Here is an 18,063-nt window from a genome sequence, read left to right as displayed (position 1 = left end):
AGTGTGGGGCAGACATGGAAAGCCTGCTGAATCTGGCTTTCTAATTTCTGCAAGACCATCCCTTCCTCAACATACCAAGTGAAGGTGACTGAAATAGAATCCACTCTTGGTGCTTGGGGGATCTCCTTCTTTCTGGCAGTTACAGGTGTTCAGTTTGATTAAAATCATCAGTGAGGTATGTTCACTATTGATTTCATTATTCATGTAGAGGACTGAAAAGGAAGAATCACTCCCTAGCATTTGCTCCCCATCCTTCCCTGGTAGAAGCTGTCACAGTTATCAGAGCTTAAATTCCTCATGACTGGGCTATATAGGTGCAATATCAGGGTCTGTGTCTGGTTCTTCTTTTTCATTTGCCTCATATATGAGTTATGTCATGAATGGATTTTAACTTGGTGAAAATTTCACAAGTGTTAAATATTACTCAGATGCTCAAAGATTTCCAAATGACAAGTCTTGGTAAATCCAAATCCAGCCTATAAAACAACATATTCTCCCTAGACTTTCAATCCATCTGTCTTCCATTTATCCACAGTTTACATGCTTGGCACTGTGCCTCTCCTTAGGAAGCTTACTATCACAAGAGGAAAAGATCAGGGTAAGGAATTTGCTTATTGGATAATATTTTCATGCAAGACTCAGAGATAGACATGTTGTATGCATTCTCTTATTTAATTTTTACCATAACCTTGGGTTAAGCATTATTTTCACTACTCTCCAGATGAGAACTGAGATTCAGTGAGTTTAGGAAAATTGCTCAGCCTCACACAACTAAGCAGCTGAGATGTAAGTCTGTGTCTACTTCAAAAACTCTTTGAAGCAAGGGAAAGCATGAGGAAGAACCTAGAGGCTGAGGAAGTTGGAAGACAAGAAATTGCATTTGCATTGTGATTTTACATAAAAAGGTAAAATGAGGTAACATTGATTTATTTATCAAAACATTCATCTTCCCCAACCCTAGTCTTAGTGTCATAGGAGTCTAAGATGAAGCACTATGGCTTTGCATGGCTACATACGGCCAGATAGGTAGCTATGGATGCAAATAAGCAGGATGGTATGAGATTCTGAAAGAACTGAGATTTAGAATTTATCTTCCTCGCGGTCTACGGTCCCATCTCTCATCTATTGCCAAGGGAAACCTGGCCTTAAAATTTTGGATCCCAAATTTAATGTCACTACAAGACTTTACTGAGTACAAGGGAAACTCCTTTTGGGGGCATTGTGCCTGGGAAACTCCTTTTGGGGGCATTGTGCCTGACACTGGGAGATGTGGTCTCTCCCTGACACAGTTTATACTCTATCTACTGAGAGAGTACCTGCTTATAAATAACAGAAAAGGGATAATGTCAGATGAACTTGCATTACACACACATACATACACACACACACACACACACACACACACCCATTCATATACACATATATTCCAATGCAAAATATGATCACATTTTTATTTTACTGTGTTGTATATACAATTGACAAATGCATCATCAACAATTTAGGAGTTATTGTCAGCTTACTTCAATAGTTTCTTATACTGAGTGTTAAAAATCCAGTTTTCCATAGGGCTGATGACATAATTAGAAGGAATAGTAGTTCATTCAGCTGAGCTTATTCTGAGTGAACAGAGAAACTTCAAGAACTCACCTTTAGTACTACTCTTGCCTTTTCTTTCTTCCTTTTTTTTTTTTTTTTTTTTTTTTTTGTGAGACAGAGTTTCGCTTTTCGCTTTTGTTGCCCTGGAGTGCAATGGCACAATCTCAGGTTCAAGCAATTCTCCTGACTCAGCTTCCCTCCGAGTAACTGGAATTACAGGCATATGCCATCACACCCAGCTAATTTTTTGTATTTTTAGTAGAGACGGGATGTCTCCATGTTGGTTAGGTTGGTCTTGAACTCCTGACCTCAGGTGATCCACCGCCTCAGCCACTCAAAGTGTTGAGATTACAGGTGTGATCCACTGCACTTACCCTACTCCTACCTTTTTCATCAGGGCTTGGAAGACAGCGAATAGCTACAGCCAGGTATCTGACTATGTGGGATGTGGGGTGAGAACACTCAGTGCCAGTTTTCCCCAGGAAGGATATTCCGGGATTTGTCTGAGGGGGATGCCACTGCCTGACATCAGAAAGGGCTGATCTGTTGTGGTATCAGGAAGAGAGTTCTGTGTAGGCTCTGAGGTCAGGGAGATGGAGGATTTTATCTTGGCTGTAGAGAATGCTTCAGGATGGGGAAGAGGGCAGATGTGGGATATAGGAGATTATTATGGGGTGCTCAGAGAAACTCTTCTTCTTGAGGGCTGGGTGATAATTGCAAAGGGAACAGAAAGGTTGGGACCATGGGAAGAGGAACTTGGGAGTAAATTTTCAGAAAATGTTAGGAAATCAGCATAGTGTAGACAGGTTTACCAGCAGAAGCTCTGAAATATTGCCGGGATCAGGATTCTGTTTTTTTTTTTTTTGGTTTTATTTTCGTAAACTTGCAAAAGTTTCTTAAGCTCTTTATGCCTTAGTAAGATCAGCAGTCACTTATATCTCTTTGTCCATCATCTCGGCTAACCTGATTTGCTGTCTGCATGTAGATATGACAATAACAGGCAAAGAATTTGGGAAGCTGGTATAGTTTTTTCTTTCTTTGTGCAGGGACTGTTTTGAAATGTTGTTACAGGGTATGCCTAGTCTGTATTGTTTTAGTTTTTCAGAAAGTATGGCTTCTCTCTTCTAATTCAGTGGTTTGATTTAGAATCTCATGTTTTTTAGATAGAGTGACTAATTCACTGGGAATCAAGCAGAATTGCATTAATTGTGGATTTTGGCTCTATGTCAGGTGTATTTCCAGTAAATGGTTGCAAGAATTCAGTTCCCAAATTATGTTAAACAATGGAATTTCAAAGGAAATATGAAAATACAGATTCCTAGGCCACAGTTGTAGAGACTGATTAATCAAATGATTACTTGGTTTGGAACCCATTGAACTATCCTCCTGTTTCATAGATTTATCTATAATTTAAAAATGTTTATTAAAATGAAATATTTCCTTGCCCTACCCTAGGATTTGGAAACAGTCTTTTGGCAAAGGGACCAGGAGTCTGCATGTGTTATAACTACCTCATATTCACAGTTTTTAGCCTATGGACTATTGAGTCTAAGACTCTCCTATTTATTTTCTCATTTTTTAGCCACCATTTATCACTATTTAACTGGAAGCACCCTGAGGACTTAACTTACCTGAAAGTTTTCATTAGCAGCCATTCACCAATGTCTTGCATTGTTAGAGATGTGCTTTTGGGAAGAGATGCTGCTCTTCTGGATTTCTAAGTAGACAGGGAGGAACTGAGCAACTCTCAGCCACCCCCCAGGACTCTGAGGAGGTCTTGGAGGTCAGGAGCCAGCAATGAAGACTGAAGTATCTCCCAAGAAGTCTCTTCCAGTTTTGGCTGTTCAGCCTCTTTCACTTATAACCAAAGACTTTGTATTATGATAAGAATCCAGCAAAATGTGAGATACACAATTTGAAAAGGTATAAGCTTCTAGGATTATAACCCAGGCAAGGGGTTTTGTTGAGTGTATTTTATTTTATTTTATTTTATTTTTTCTTTCCCTGTGGCTGGTCTGGAGAGAATGCCATGCACTTCTTAAGATTCCATGCAGACATAGCAAACTTGCAGTTAGATCCCAGCACAGGGAGGAAGATCTCAGTGTCTGACTGGATGTAATATGCATTCTCAAGTCTCCCCCTTCATAGACACAGTGTACGCTACAGAGAGCAAAGTGTAATTTTAAGAACCTTGTAATTCTTTACAAATTAACACAACAGATGGTGTTTATGGGAGCCACATAGTGAGAAATATTTGGGACGATGTGAGACATGTGTTCCAGGGTTTCGGCCTGCTTTCTACTTAGTTTAATTTTTGACTGTCATGCTACAAAAATTCCATTTTGCCTCATAAAGTTTTCATTGGTTCCAAGTGTGAGGGAGTGCCCCAGGAGAGAGTACTAGTATGACAGATTCCAAGCACGCTTGGTGAGGTCCCTGATTCACCGAAGCCTGAGGAGTGCCAGTGCTTGCTCCTTCGTGTTTAGGAGGTGGTAGTCTCCTGGGTGTTGGTGTTGGGGTTGGGGGCAGCCTGGCTTTCCCCCAGCTTAGAAATCCATTTGTGAAGTGGTGGAAGAGCAAAGAGCTTGATAAGCTTTGCCCAAAGAAAGCAAAAGACAACATAAGCAGGCTAACAGGAAGGTTAGCAGCTCTAGATGGGGGTTTATTAGTGTGGAAATAGCTACAATATTTCTTTGGGTGTTTTGACTGTCCATATAATTAAAAAGAAGACATGATTCTCTGCTAGTTCCCTCATAATCTTAAGAATTAAAGTGCTTGAGACCTGTGTGTTTGCTTTGAAGACAGTGCTGCCATCTTGGAGGGGGACATAAAAGGGAGGAAAGGAAGCGAGGGATTAAAAGGTGGGGCTGCCAGAGTGGACAGGAAGAGGTCATCCTCATAGGCTTTGGCAAAGGCAAAGAGAGGTCAGAGTTGATTCGGGCAGGCAAAACAGCCCTGGCTCTGGCACTAGAATGGAGATATCTTTGGGATTCCCTAGGACGCAATGAGTCCTTGGTGCTCCCAAACCTTGTATTTCTTCTGCCCACTGGCACCCACATGTCTTCCTCACTTTCCTTTGCTGTGGGTCTGGTAGTGGGAAAGATCCCAGGTGTTCTCAAGTATGTCCTGCCTCTGTGTTCCATTAAGAGTTCTTCTCATCTCTTTGAAGCACCATTTGATCAAATCTGTTCTCTTTCAGTTCCAACTGTTTTCAGGCTTATCTACTCCCACCTGTCAGGACTTTGATAAAAGCCATTTACTCTTTGTACTTTTTCTTCCAAAGGTATATACATCTTAATCCTATGCATACAATCAAAAGCCTCCGCTCCTGGGAATGTCCATCTTTTTCCTGCATAGGGGAGGTATTTGAGCAGGGAAGAAAGAGAATGAGTGTAGAAAGTGTAAAAAGGGGATGAAACTAAGATGCTGCCACTGGTGAAGACACAACAAGCTGCCAATTCCACCTCTGCACCTACCTTGTCTCCAGAGATCTGTATCATTTAATTAAGCCAAGCAGCTAGAATACTAATTACTCCATTCATAGCCACTACATATTTATAGGTACATATCTATACATATTTCTAATTTACTTAGCACCTATTCTGTGTCTAGCACTGTGCCAGAACCCTCAGAGGTTTGAGGAAATGTAATGGTCTGACACTTTCCTGTCCTTGGGCGACTGTGCCTTTAATTGGATAATATATATATGTGTATATATATATATATATGTATATATATATATATATATATATATATGCTCAAGACAAATTTCTGAACACTACAGGATTGTAATGATGCAGCTTATGCTATTTGTATACCATGTGACGTCGGAAATTCAATGAACAATGCAAGAGGTTTGCACAATATATAATGATTTCCTTGGTGAGGATTGTTCATAAAGAACCAAATAAGTGGGTAGAGATGGTTATAGGCCCACAGAAGAGGCTGGGTTTCTGTGAACTGGGAGGGCAGGGAAGGGGTAATGGAGGAATTACGACATGAACTGGCTCTCCATAGAAAGAATGGTAAATGAGGCACAGGGAGGCCAAGGCTGTGGGTCCCCACATAGGCACACTTTCCATAAATTAAGGCGACCCTCTGCCTGGATGTTTTCTGATTTCTGTGAATTCTCAGCAATGAGGACCCAGTTATTGACCTCTTTTTGAGATGGTAGAAAGTGCCAGACTCTAGGGATTCTTTAGGTGTTGAAAGCTTTAACTATAGCTGAGCGGTTTGGGGAATATGCATTTAAAAATGAAATGGAACTTTAAATTTCATTGAAATTTAAATTATTTATTCGGTTTGGGTATGAGTGTGTGTATGTGTGTATAAAATCAGTGGGAGTTTGCACTTTGCCTTGACTACTTTCATCTCGATTGTAAAGATGAAATGGCATTTTTTAGCAGTTTGCTCAGTTCATGGTCTCTTACAGGCTTAGAAGGGATATGTGGTTAATTAACCCCAGCTTTTAGTAATCACCCAAGTTGGGGTGGGGGGAGGGGTGGCACCATGAAAAACGTCTTTTATGCGGGGTTGCCTGGCAAGTAATCACTGAGGACTACACCTGTGTCGATAAAATAAATCAAGGAGTAAGAATTGTAACCTTACACAGGTGCCAACTACTTCCTATGGCTTTGATCAGCAAATTGCGAAGTGGGTGAAATTTATTTTTAGGACTCCATATTTTCCAAATCATCTATCCCTTTCATACCTGCTGCCTATCACCAGGTGCCTACTTGGGCCATCTATCTTTCTATCTATAAGCAAGCATTTCCTGAGCATGTCTTAAGAGTTTCATTCTGAGTTCTTTGGGATAAAACCAGGCATGTTCCACCACAAAAAGCCTGGGTTCTATTCTGCAGCCCCACAAAAACTTATTTGGTATTGCCAGGTAGTATACTATAAATGTATGCACTGTTTGGCACACTACCTACATGAAGGATGTGGTCAGAGGAGGGAGATTTTGAGCTTTTCTTTGAAGAATGGGTAGAACCTGGCCAGGTGAATTGTGAGTAAGAAGGGGAATGGCCCCTTTCAGCCAGGTAGTCAATATGAGCTTACAAAGAAGCAGGAAGTTTGTGAGTTGCTGAGAAAATACAAATAGATTAGAATTAGACCACTATGAGAGGGAGACCAGACTCTGAAGCCCTAAAATGTAGGCCCAAGGGGGAAAAAAACAACAACAACCAGAATTACCATTTGACACAGCAATTCTATTACTGGGTATATACCCAAAGGAATATAAATCATTCTGCCATAAAGATACATGCACTAATACATTTATTGCAGCATTATTCACAATAGCAAAGACAGGGACTCAACCTAAATGTCCATCAATGTGTTACATACACCATGAAATACTATGCAGTCGCAAAAAAAGAATAAGATTATGTCCTTTGTAGCAACATGGATAGAGCTGGAGGCCATTATCCTTAGCAAACTCATGCAGGAATGGAAAACCAAATACCACATGTTCTCACTTATAAGTAGGAGCTAAATAACAAGAACACATGGACACATAGAGGGGAACGACGGAAGTTGGGGTCTACTTGAGGGTGGGAAGAAGGAGAGGATCAGCTTAGTACCTAGTGATAAGATTTTTTTTTTTTTTTTTTTTTTTTGAGCCAGAGTCTCACTCTGTTGCCCAGGCTGAAGTGCAGCGGCATGATCTCGGCTTACTGCAACATCCACCTCCTGGGTTCAAGCGATTCTCTGCCTCAGCCTCCTGAGTAGCTGGGATTACATGCTAGTGCCCCGATGCCCGACTAATTTTTTGTATTTTTATTAGAGAAGGGATTTCACTGTGTTAGCCAGGATGGTCTCCATCTCCTGACCTCGTGATCCCCCCCCCCTCAGCCTCCCAAAGAACTGGGATTACAGGCATGAGCCACTGCACCCAGCAAAATAATTCTTATGTAGGTAAACTCATGCCACAAAGTATCTGCACTGTTTGGCACACTACCCAAATGAAGGATTTGGTGTGACATGTGTGTGTGTGACACAAAACATATGTCACACAAAATCCTTGTGACATGAGTTTACCGATATAAGAAACCTGCACATGCACCCCCGAAACGAAAAGTTAAAAGAAAAAAAAGACAAAAAAAAAATAGGACTTCAGTAAAATCTAAATAAGACTTGAAGAATACTGAGCTGAGGAAGTTAAAGCTTGTTCTTAGCAAACCATACTGATGACGAGGGAGTGCGATCAACAAAGGATGCTGTGGCATTGCAGATCTCCACTGGGGTGGGTGAGTGTCATGGAATGAGAGATTTGAGGAACAGTATGAATCCTTATAGACTTTTTTGGTGGGCAGTTTCTCAAGGTTAGTGACTAACTGGATTTAGGGGAGAACTATGATATTAAGAGTTAAGGCTGGGTCAGTAATTAGTGCAAGGGAAAACCCAGTGAGTGAACCTGGATGCCCTGCCAACACATGAACTCCCCAGGAAGTGTTCCAGACCATGTCTGAGGTCTCCCCCGACCCCCACCACTCTGCTTTCAAATTATTGTGGCTTCGTATTTTAAGATCCTGATTTAATAAGACCCCTTTCTTTGTAACTGACAGAAATGCTACACTAACAAACATGGAGGCATTTATTAACTCAGGCACCAGGTAACCCATGGATAGATACTTACAGCTTTAGGTGCAACAGGATTTAAAAGGCCAAGTATTTCATTCACTGACTTAGAAAAATTAATTGAATATCTGTTACATTACAGGTACTACTCCAGGATCTAAGGAGATAATGACAAGCAAAACAATTATTTTATAAGTTAGTGTGTTTTATACACGGAATGTTTGTGTCCCCTCAAAATTCAAATGTTGAAACCTCCATTGTGATGGTATTTGGAGGTGGAGGCCTTTGATAAGTGATTGTGTCATGAAGGTAGAGGTCTCCCAAATATGATTAGTGGAGCCTTTGATAAGTGATTATGTCACGAGGGTGAAGATCTCTCAAATGGAATTAGTGCCCTTGTAAAAGAGACCCCAGAGGACTTCCTTGTCCCCTTGGCCATGTAAACACACAAAAAGAACACAGCCTTCTAGGAAAAAGAAGTGGGTCCTCACCAGACACAGAGGGCTGCCAATGCTTTCATCTAGGACTTTGCAGCCTCCAAAAAATGAGAGAAATAAATTCACATTGTCATAAGCCACCCAGTCTATGGTACTTTTGTGATAGCAGCTCAAATGAACTATTCATAACAGAGTACATAATGGAAAATGTGAACCATTTTTATTTGACTCCAAAAGCTGACTTTCTTTTCTTCTCCTCCTTCCTCTTCCCTTAAATTAATTTTTCTACAATTCCTCATCCCTTTCTTGCCGTGGTTTCTCTCATAATTTCTCTCTCCTGTCTGTTTAATCTTTCTCTGCCCCTTTCTCCCCCTCCTTCTTTTAGCTATACTTCTCTTTTCATGGAGTCTGTTTTTGGAGACTCCCTAAGTAGTTCAAGGTTAATCTACTACCAGTTTATCAATCTCAGTGGGAAACTATGTCTCCCTCCTAATAATTCTACCTACCACCTGTGATTCTACTGCTAATTCTCACTGGTTTGGATATTATAAGTTTGTTCTCTGCCCACAGAGTCTTGGTTGGGAGTCAAGAAGGCTGCTACTAAAATAACACAGATGGGTTGATCTCCCTGAGCCAGTCCTGCTTTGGGCATCGTCCAAGGCATATCCTGAGGTTGCTCCACTCCTGGGTAGAGCCTGGAAGTCTCACCATATTCTTGAAATATACATTGATTATTTCCTTGAAAATAAATGTAGTCTGGCAGAAAAGAGTCAGAGATGCTTGAGTGTTTCCTTATCCACCTTTACCTCCTTCCTATCCCTACCACCACTTCAGACACCAAGCAAGCCCCGGGTTGTGATGTGGTCAGAGGATCCTGATGATAATTTTGCTTTGTGGCCACTGTTGAACTTTCATCCATTCTAAAGAGATACTGCCTGGTTTTTTTTAGAGAAATGTCCTTAGCTAGTGAAAAGTTATATTTAGAAAGGTTCACATGCTCCAACTATGGTTTATACATAATATAAAGATACTATGAAATGTTCAAGGTTCTATAAATAATGGTGCTATTTGTAATAAGGATCTGATTTCTATATGCAGGGTTTGAGGGTAGGTGGGCGACTCTCTAAAAATGATAATGTGACTGCTGGACCAATACATGATTTTTTCTTCTCCCCACTGTTGTCTAAATCACAGGTTTAAATGACAGCAAAAGGTGTTGGAGATAGAGTGCTTGGCATATTATTGCTTTCTGCCGTTATGATGATTTTGACTTCCACTTTTTTCAAATGACAACAATTTGAAGACGGGACATTTGATTAGCTCCTGAAACATCCAATATATTAGAGTCACAGCTACACAATATTTTGAAGATTCCTTATACATTCAGCCATGTGTGCAGGTCCCTTCAGGGGAAGGAAGGAAGTGATAAACATCTGCCTTCTTACAAGCATGTCTTACGTATTAATACGGTGCCCTGAAACATGGTTGATGAACAACCATGGACCCAATGGAAGCACCAAGATGGTAGATTTACATTCCCAGGGCTTCTATGAGAGACCCCCAGAACTGGATTATGTGTTTAGGGTAGGGTGAGGGGCTGGGAGGGGAATAGTCTTTAAATAAATACTCATTTTCAGAGATTTATAAATGAATAATTTTTGTTGATTTTTATTTTATAAGGCATCAATATCAGTTGTGTGTTGTTCAGCCTGTTGATATAAATCCATTACAAACATCTTCAGGATTTCAGAAGGGGTGATGGGTATTCATACAGTAAGAGAGTAGGGTGGGGATCCTTATCCAAAGTGGGCCAAAGGAGGGGAATTTATTTTGCAAACGGGCAAAGAGCAGTGTTATTAAAAAGAAATTGTTGAAATAAAATACTGTTCCTTTTCTGAAGATTAATTGTAAAAATAGAAATTTCTATTAATAGCCTAATCCTTCTGTTTAAGGATAAACTGGAAATATGAAGGTCTTCAAGATAATATCTGACTGATACTTTAGAAAACTGGACTTGAATTGAGAGCCAGATGATGGGAGAAGAAAAGATCTCCTATTAAAAATCCGAGTCAGGAAATTTATTCCCTTCACTCTCATCAATTCAAGCCATGGATATACCCCAAATGTGTTTTGTAAACTAATGCTCAAAGACTAAAACAAATAAAGTTTAATAAACATGGACCTCCGTAGCACAACAGATGGCAACTAGGGAAGGTGCCCACAGCAATGTGGAGAGTACTCCCGCCCGGATTCTTTTTTTAAATAATGATATTTATTAAATGGCTATCTCTATTACACACTCATTCTCTGCCGGTAAAGATAAAGGAGAAAAAGAGAGGAGGTTCAAAAAAGCCATCCAAAGTCTGTGACAAAAAGTGACAGAGGAAATACACCTCAAAGTGAGATTTTATTGGTAGACTTTGAAGAGAAACGCACAAAACTGTAAATTCATAGAACCCTGGAAGTTTAGAGAAGGGAGATCATTTAGATATGGAATGGAAAAAGCCCTGGCTGAGAGGCTGGAGGTGCTGCTCAGATACTAATGAGCCAGGTGATCCTAATCAGTCACTTCATCTTTCTAGACCTTGATGTCCTTATCTTTGAGGGGAACGAGGGGGGTGGGCAAAGAAAGACAGCTGACATTGACCGAGTTAACTCTGCTGGGTAGGTACTGGTTAAACACGTCATGCGGCCTGTCTCTTTTTATGCTCACAATAATTCCATAAAGCAAGCACTTAGCCACGTTTTAGAGATGAGAAAAACTTCAACTGCCTGTCAATTCCCAGCCCTTTCTGCAGTGCTATGACTGTTTCCCTTTAACAGGGAAGTATAATTACAGGCTCTTGATGGTTTTTCTGATTCTCATATTTCACAATTCCATAATTCATCCCTGGCCCTTTCATTCTACAGAGGATAAGTCTGGAGTCTAGAGAAGTTCCCAGGTCACTTAAGTGGATATTGGCAGAGAGTGGTTACAACTAATTGGCTTTTGTTTCCTTCTGTTCAGCAAAAACAGGAAATAATTGAATGACCGACTTACCACCACACATTTCGCCTTTATCATTAAGTGATGATGTCAAAATAAATACTTAGATCTGCTTTCACTTCAGTTTGTTAAACTATTTCTAATTTGTAGACTCTGGAGGGTCAGAGATGCAGGGCTAGGTAAGGCTTCTGGTTGATTCTCAGGGAATTAGAATGTGCTTGTGATGATCAAATCCTTAGTTACTTGACAAATATGACCCAGAATCAGCTGTGTAAAAGACTAAACTGGAGATTCTGCCCCTTATTTCACCTCTTAGAAATATCTCAGACTAGTTACATATTTAAAATGAATTGCCCCAAATATTCCTTCTTTAGAGAGAACTTTTTTCTTTAGGGATTCTAGTTTTTGGCAAGGTTTTTGTACATTATCTCCCTGGATGGAGAAAGCAGAAGGACAGGTAATCCAAAAATAGTTCCTATGTAGTTTCTAAATCAATTCTTTCATTGTTTTTCCACAGCAAAAATACTTTCCTAATTACCCTGAATAGTCTTAATGTCTTTTATTGTTTCTAGCACGTTGACATTGTGATTGATCGTCCTGCTAACCTTGTGAAGAAGGCAGAACATATATTAGGCTATCCATTGTGCTTATGACAAAACTCGGACTTTTTAAAAAAGCAGGGGGTAAATGGCTAATCCAGGATCCTGGAGGCCAATAATAGGGAGCTGACACTAGGAGGCAAGTCTCCTCTCCTCTCTTCCTCCCTCCCCACCAGCCTCATTGCTCTCTCACTTCTTCCTCCTCCAACTCCTTCTCTGTCTCTGTCTGCCTCTTTCTCTCTTTTCCTTGCTGTGTCTCACTCTCAGTAGCTGGCTTCCTGTCCAGTTTAAAATGATGAATTTAACATTATGGCCACAATTTATACATACAGAGCTGAGGAAAGTGGGATGTAATGGCTTCCAGGTCCCCATTGACTGTGCAAACCTGAGTGTTGACAAGCTACTATTGTTATTCCTGCACAAATACCTTATTTTTAAAAAATTGGAGCTAAGAAAGGGCCAGTGAATTGACTACCCCATCCAGTGGCCCAGATTTCCTAAGCCCCAGTCCTTATTTTAACATTCCCCAGCCTTCATGTACACTGACAACAAATATGGCACCCGAATCAACTGCATTTCTGAATTGTTTTCAGCCAAAGACTTCGAGGCTGGAGAAACCTAGGATCACAAATATTACACAAACTGAATCTGGACAAGAGTGACATGGAATGACTAACATTCCCAGAGATTCTCTGGACTTGCAGATCAAAATACTGTCAGTAGTAATGACACTATAAAGAAGCTCTCGTAAAAATAAGTTGTCTCTGTAGCTAGTCAAACTGATCTCTTCACATCATGGAGAAAAAGCTGGCTCATTTCACTCATTGCCCTCCCAGAACTCATCTTGCCTTCTTGTCTACATGACTTTCTTTTTGCCAAAGTGCCTCTCTCTTTCCTATTCTAATCTTACCCAGGGCTTAAGATCCAGCTATTTTTCTCTTTCCTCTGCGAGGTTTCTTGACTTCCCAAAGGCAATGTCTTCTCCCTCTCCTGAGCAGCTCAGTCATTGAGAGTGCTAATCTCTGCACAGTTGTTGGTCTTGTTCGTCTTGTGTTCTGGTCTACTCCCCTGTATCAGGAGCTCTCTGATGGTCAGAATCATGACTATTCACTTTTTAGGTATTCCCTCAGTGACTAACAGGATGCCTCTCATCTAAGGGATGTGTGTTTTACAGTTGCAGGATACTGATGCCAGAAGGAATACAGATCCCACATGTTGCCCTTCTGCTCACAGAATGGGGCAACCAAGCCTCCTGCATGTGTCTGTAACAACCCCGGTTACCATCTTAAACATGACTCTTTTCCCTGGGGGTAGGGTTGTCATATTTAGCACCTAAAAATACAGGATGCCCAGTTAATGTGAATTTTAGATAAACAATTTTTAGAGAATAAATATATCCCCCATTTTTTTTTAAGTTTAAAATGTCATCTTATGTCACATTTGCACAACTCACCTTATTCGCCCTACCCTAATCCTAGCCCTATTGGATTCTGTCTTTATTTAAATTTTTGATATTTTATTTTCACATGGATCCTTCTTTGCATTCATTTTGATTTTTAAAAATATTACATTAGTCTGGGTGCAGTGGTTCACACCTGTGATCCCAGTACGTTGGGAAGCTGAGGCAGGCAGATCACAAGGTTAGGAGTTCAAAACCAGCCTGGCCAATATGGTAAAACTCCATCTCTACTAAAAATACAAAAAAAAAAAAAAATAGCTGGGTGTGGTGGCGCATGCCTGTTATTCCCAGCTACTCTGGAGGCTAAGGCAGGAGAATTGCTTGAACCTGGGAGGCAGAGGTTGCAGTGAGCTGAGATTATGTCACTGCGCTCCACCATAGGTGACAGAGCAAGACACTGTCTCAAAAAAAAAAAATATATATATATATATATAAAACATTAAAATATTATTTATCTTGATGACTGAGTTCCTTGGTGCCACCTTAAATTTCACATCTAAATTATACTCCCTCTCTCCCTTTCACTCTCTTCACACCAGTCCTAGGCCCATTTGATCCTTATTCTTCTCATCTGAAAAATAGTTATATAATATGGCACTGGCAGGATGGAATGAGCCCAGAGTTTGCCATGTACCTTCACTTAGTAATTATTTTGTGTATCTAATGTGTCTCAAATTTTTCTTTTTACTTTGAAAAGTTTAGTAACCTACCCTCCATCTGTTGTAGCCACATTTTAATCCAAACTCATATCTTTTAATTTTCTGAAGTAAGTTTCTATTAATCTAATAAATGAAAAGGCCATAGGAAATCATGATTTTTCAGAATGATCATGGTCCAGAGCTCCACAAAGGTGTCCTGTATTTTGATGGTAGACAACCTATTTGCAAGGAGAGAACCAAACAGAACAGGAATAGCCTTTGGCTGCTGAATTTGTGGCACATCTGAACTCGGAGAGGCAGAGCATTGAAGCCACACTCCCTGTGCAACCACATTCCCTTGAAAGACAGAGCAGCACGTTAGTGTTCTCCATATACTTTTGTTTTCTTGGAGCTATTTGTAGGCTGATACTTCAAAGTTGTAAAATGTTAGCCACTGTATTTTAAGCTCTTTCTGCTTACAAACCTTAACGTCTACATCTGAAAGAGTGAGTGTATGAGTTTAGGCAGTGGGAAAGGATGATGGGGACTTGTAGGGTTTCGGAAGACTAAAAATATATGCACAGATGTCTTGTTTGGGCTTTTTAATGAAAACCCTATAGGGCTGTGCCTCAGACATTTGTTTAGAAAAAAATAGTTAATTAAGCAAGTAGTCGAGAAGAGTGATTACTTTAAACCCAGCTATGGAGAGCTGGTATGTATGTGTCAGCCTTCCTTGTCCAGGATTTTGTCATGGAAAGAGAACATTTAGAAACCTGTTGGATGGTAATTTTTATGCATTGCCAAATCATGTTATCCCATTAGGCACAACCTATGCTCTGGGATCACATTTTATCATATATGCCAATTACCACAGAGACCTATATGATTTTACAGAGACCAAGTAGGCCACAAGAATTGAGATGCCACCAGCATTATAAATGAATCAATCTGTAGCGTTTGACTAAAATTCAGATAATTTAATCAATTTGACAAGGTTTTTGAAAACATTTATCTTTTAAGGGGAAGATAATTGTATCCATAAAGTTTATAGAGCTTTCCATCCATGGGAATCTTGTTGCTCTTTTAAAAAGACAATGGGTTTTTTTTTCTTTTTTCTGTTGAGTTTTAATTGTTTTTCCATACCCAGCAAAAAAAAAAAGAAAAAAAAAAAGAAAATGCAATAGGAAACCAGCGAAACTTCCAAGTGAATAATTTATTAAAGAAGACTTTTATTCCCCTCTGTCTCTGCCTGTTACAGTCATAAGGGAAATTATCCTCACGACCTCAAGCTGTGGGTTGCTTATTATCATTTTTAGCATTCTACTACATGACAGAGCAGAGATTAGCAAGACTATATTTTCTAGTAAAGCATCTCTTTTGAATTTGGTACAGAAGTTGCAATATGGCTTAAAAATATTGGTATAAAATTCTGAATTCTGGTGATTAACTTAAAATCCTTTTCTATGTAGTTTTAACTACCTTAATTATCTTCTATTCTGAAAGGTGCTTACACAATATAAACACACAAAGCATTTGTATTTGAAGGCAAAACCAAAACATTCTTGTTGTATTTACTTAACTGCTAAGTGTCTAGAGAAGAAGGGACAGAAATTTGTGTGGAGCTGAATATGGATGTATCTGTAACCATCCTGAAAATGTATTGGTTTTTATCAATTCTAATTCTTATTTCAGGAAAAACAACTTTAAAGGCTAAATCCTGTTATTAATTATGTATTGAAAAATCATCTTTTTTAAAAAAAAATGGTTGAATTCGACATCTCATGTTTTCCTGATTTTTTTTGAACTGTTAATGTCTCTAACATTGAATATTCTAAACCATTAATTATTTCTCTTTTCCTAATAGACTGGAAGAAAAGAAAAAGGAGACCCTCTCAACATTGCGATTGATAAGATGACTAAGAAAACAAGAGATCTAAGGAGACAGGTACTATTTTTTATTTTTACTTTAAGTCAATGTTACTTAGCGGTGGTTTCCAACAATGTCCTTTTCCAGGGCGTCTTCTTGGAGCTGATGTTCAGGTTGTTATTCTTTATAACATCTACATATACCAAAAAAAAAAAAAAAAAAAAAAAAAAAAAAAGATGAGCCAGTTGCAAGCAAGGAAACAGGCCCTGAACAGGCAGCTTCTCACTGCCCAGAGACGAGATGAATTCACTACCTCTACATCCAGTCTTTAATTTTCCAAATCCAGGTATGCCAAGAGCCTGCCTTTGATCTTTGCTCATTCTTACTTATCAAACTCTCAGGAAATTTAGTTATAAACCCGAATGCTAATGGTTAATGAGAAATAAACTGTTAATATGATAGATTAATTAAGGTCTCTTGACCAGTATATTCCCTTGGGAACATAAATCTAGGAGAAAGTTTGCTTATCATATGGTTGTTTGGGAAGCATGGAATAAAATGGCTAATGACATCATTAGTTTGATGGGTTTATTTTTCTTACCGGGGAGAAATCTGCAGTCAGGGCCCTTTTTCACCTTGGAAGTGTTGTATGAACACTGGTAAATGTTGCCTTAGAACCCTGATTTTATATGTGTCCATGATGAACTCCTCTTTCCTTTGGTAGTATTCTTTCTCTGAAAGAGATTCTATCATTCACTGAGTTATAATAAAAGCCCCTCTTCTTGATTTCTGCCCAGAAGGGCAGAATCTTGTCTCCTGCTGTAACTTTGGCTATGCCCACCTCATTCACTGTTAATTGTGATAGCCAGCTAAAACCAGCCACTGCTATGGCAGCACCTGCTGGAACAGCCTGATTAACATGGGCACATCCAGCATTTCTTCCTGCAGTGTGTTAAGTACAAACAAGATTAGCAAGAGCCTTGGGCAAGAATGGCCAAGCAGCAACTTGGAAATGATTTGAGTGTGAGAAACCCACCACTTCTGATGACTTCTGGGGAGCTTCTTGGCTTTTATCAAGACATCACCTGAAGGTGTAGACACTCTTGGTCTGGTGTCCTTCAGAAGATATCACAATTACTTCTGGAATATAAATATTCTAGCTCCCCAGCTAACAAAGCTTTGGGGGGGGAAACATAAGGCAGAATACAACATTGTCCTTTCAGGCATTAGTAAGTAACAGCAAATGAATATATGGCTAGGTCCGTCTCTCCTTGCTGTCATGAAGAATCTCTACATATCCCTATTTGATATGAAATGATATGGGTGGCAGGAATTGGGATGGAGGTTAGTTGAAAACACTGAATCACATATCAGAGCCCTTGATTTTAGTATCAGCTCTGCTGATAAACTTTCAGTGTGATTGTGGATCCTTTGTCTCTTGTTCTTACAAAAGTAAGGAGCCAAACTAGATCTGTTAAAAAAAAAAAAATTTCTGTATAAGATTGTATGAGTCTAAGGGAAATTCTCATTCCTATGTCAGAGGTCCCAATGACTGATAATCACAGATTTCTAAAGGCAGTGGGAGGACATCTCCAGGTCTTGCCTTGGACTAGATTGTCAAACAGGTAAAATTCATGAACTATAGGTCCTCCTGTCTCCCTGATTCCTTGGTCTCAGTAGTGATTGCTTTTCTTACATTCAAGAACAAGCCCCTCAGCTATTTTCAATTATGGACCCATCATAGCAGGACTTTTTATTATTATTACTAGAAAAGAATGAAAAAGTAATTTTTATTCTCATGTTACAATTCCTGGAAAGGCTTGAATCTTTTTAGCAGAGGACCGTGGTAAAATTTGAAGGTGAAAATTTATGGTGGAATTTTCAATCCTTAGGTGACAA

At 39.5% G+C, this 18,063-nt stretch overlaps 1 protein-coding gene across 6 annotated transcripts in view; it reads left to right on the top strand.

Annotated features, from left to right (window-relative positions):
- Positions 1–18,063, top strand: part of CTNNA2 (catenin alpha 2) — a 1,155,573-nt gene that overhangs the window by 879,791 nt on the left and 257,719 nt on the right. For all 6 annotated transcript variants that reach the window (XM_074397692.1, XM_003922543.4, XM_010333399.3 and 3 more), the window contains one exon: positions 16,162–16,242. In XM_074397692.1, the coding sequence (XP_074253793.1) occupies positions 16,162–16,242 (81 nt within the window). The remainder of the gene's footprint in view (positions 1–16,161; positions 16,243–18,063) is intronic.

This window comes from Saimiri boliviensis, chromosome 1 (genome assembly GCF_048565385.1).
Source record: "Saimiri boliviensis isolate mSaiBol1 chromosome 1, mSaiBol1.pri, whole genome shotgun sequence".
NCBI lineage: Eukaryota > Metazoa > Chordata > Mammalia > Primates > Cebidae > Saimiri > Saimiri boliviensis.
The sequence above is the reverse complement of the archived record's forward strand: the minus strand, read 5'-3'. Positions and strand labels throughout refer to the sequence as shown.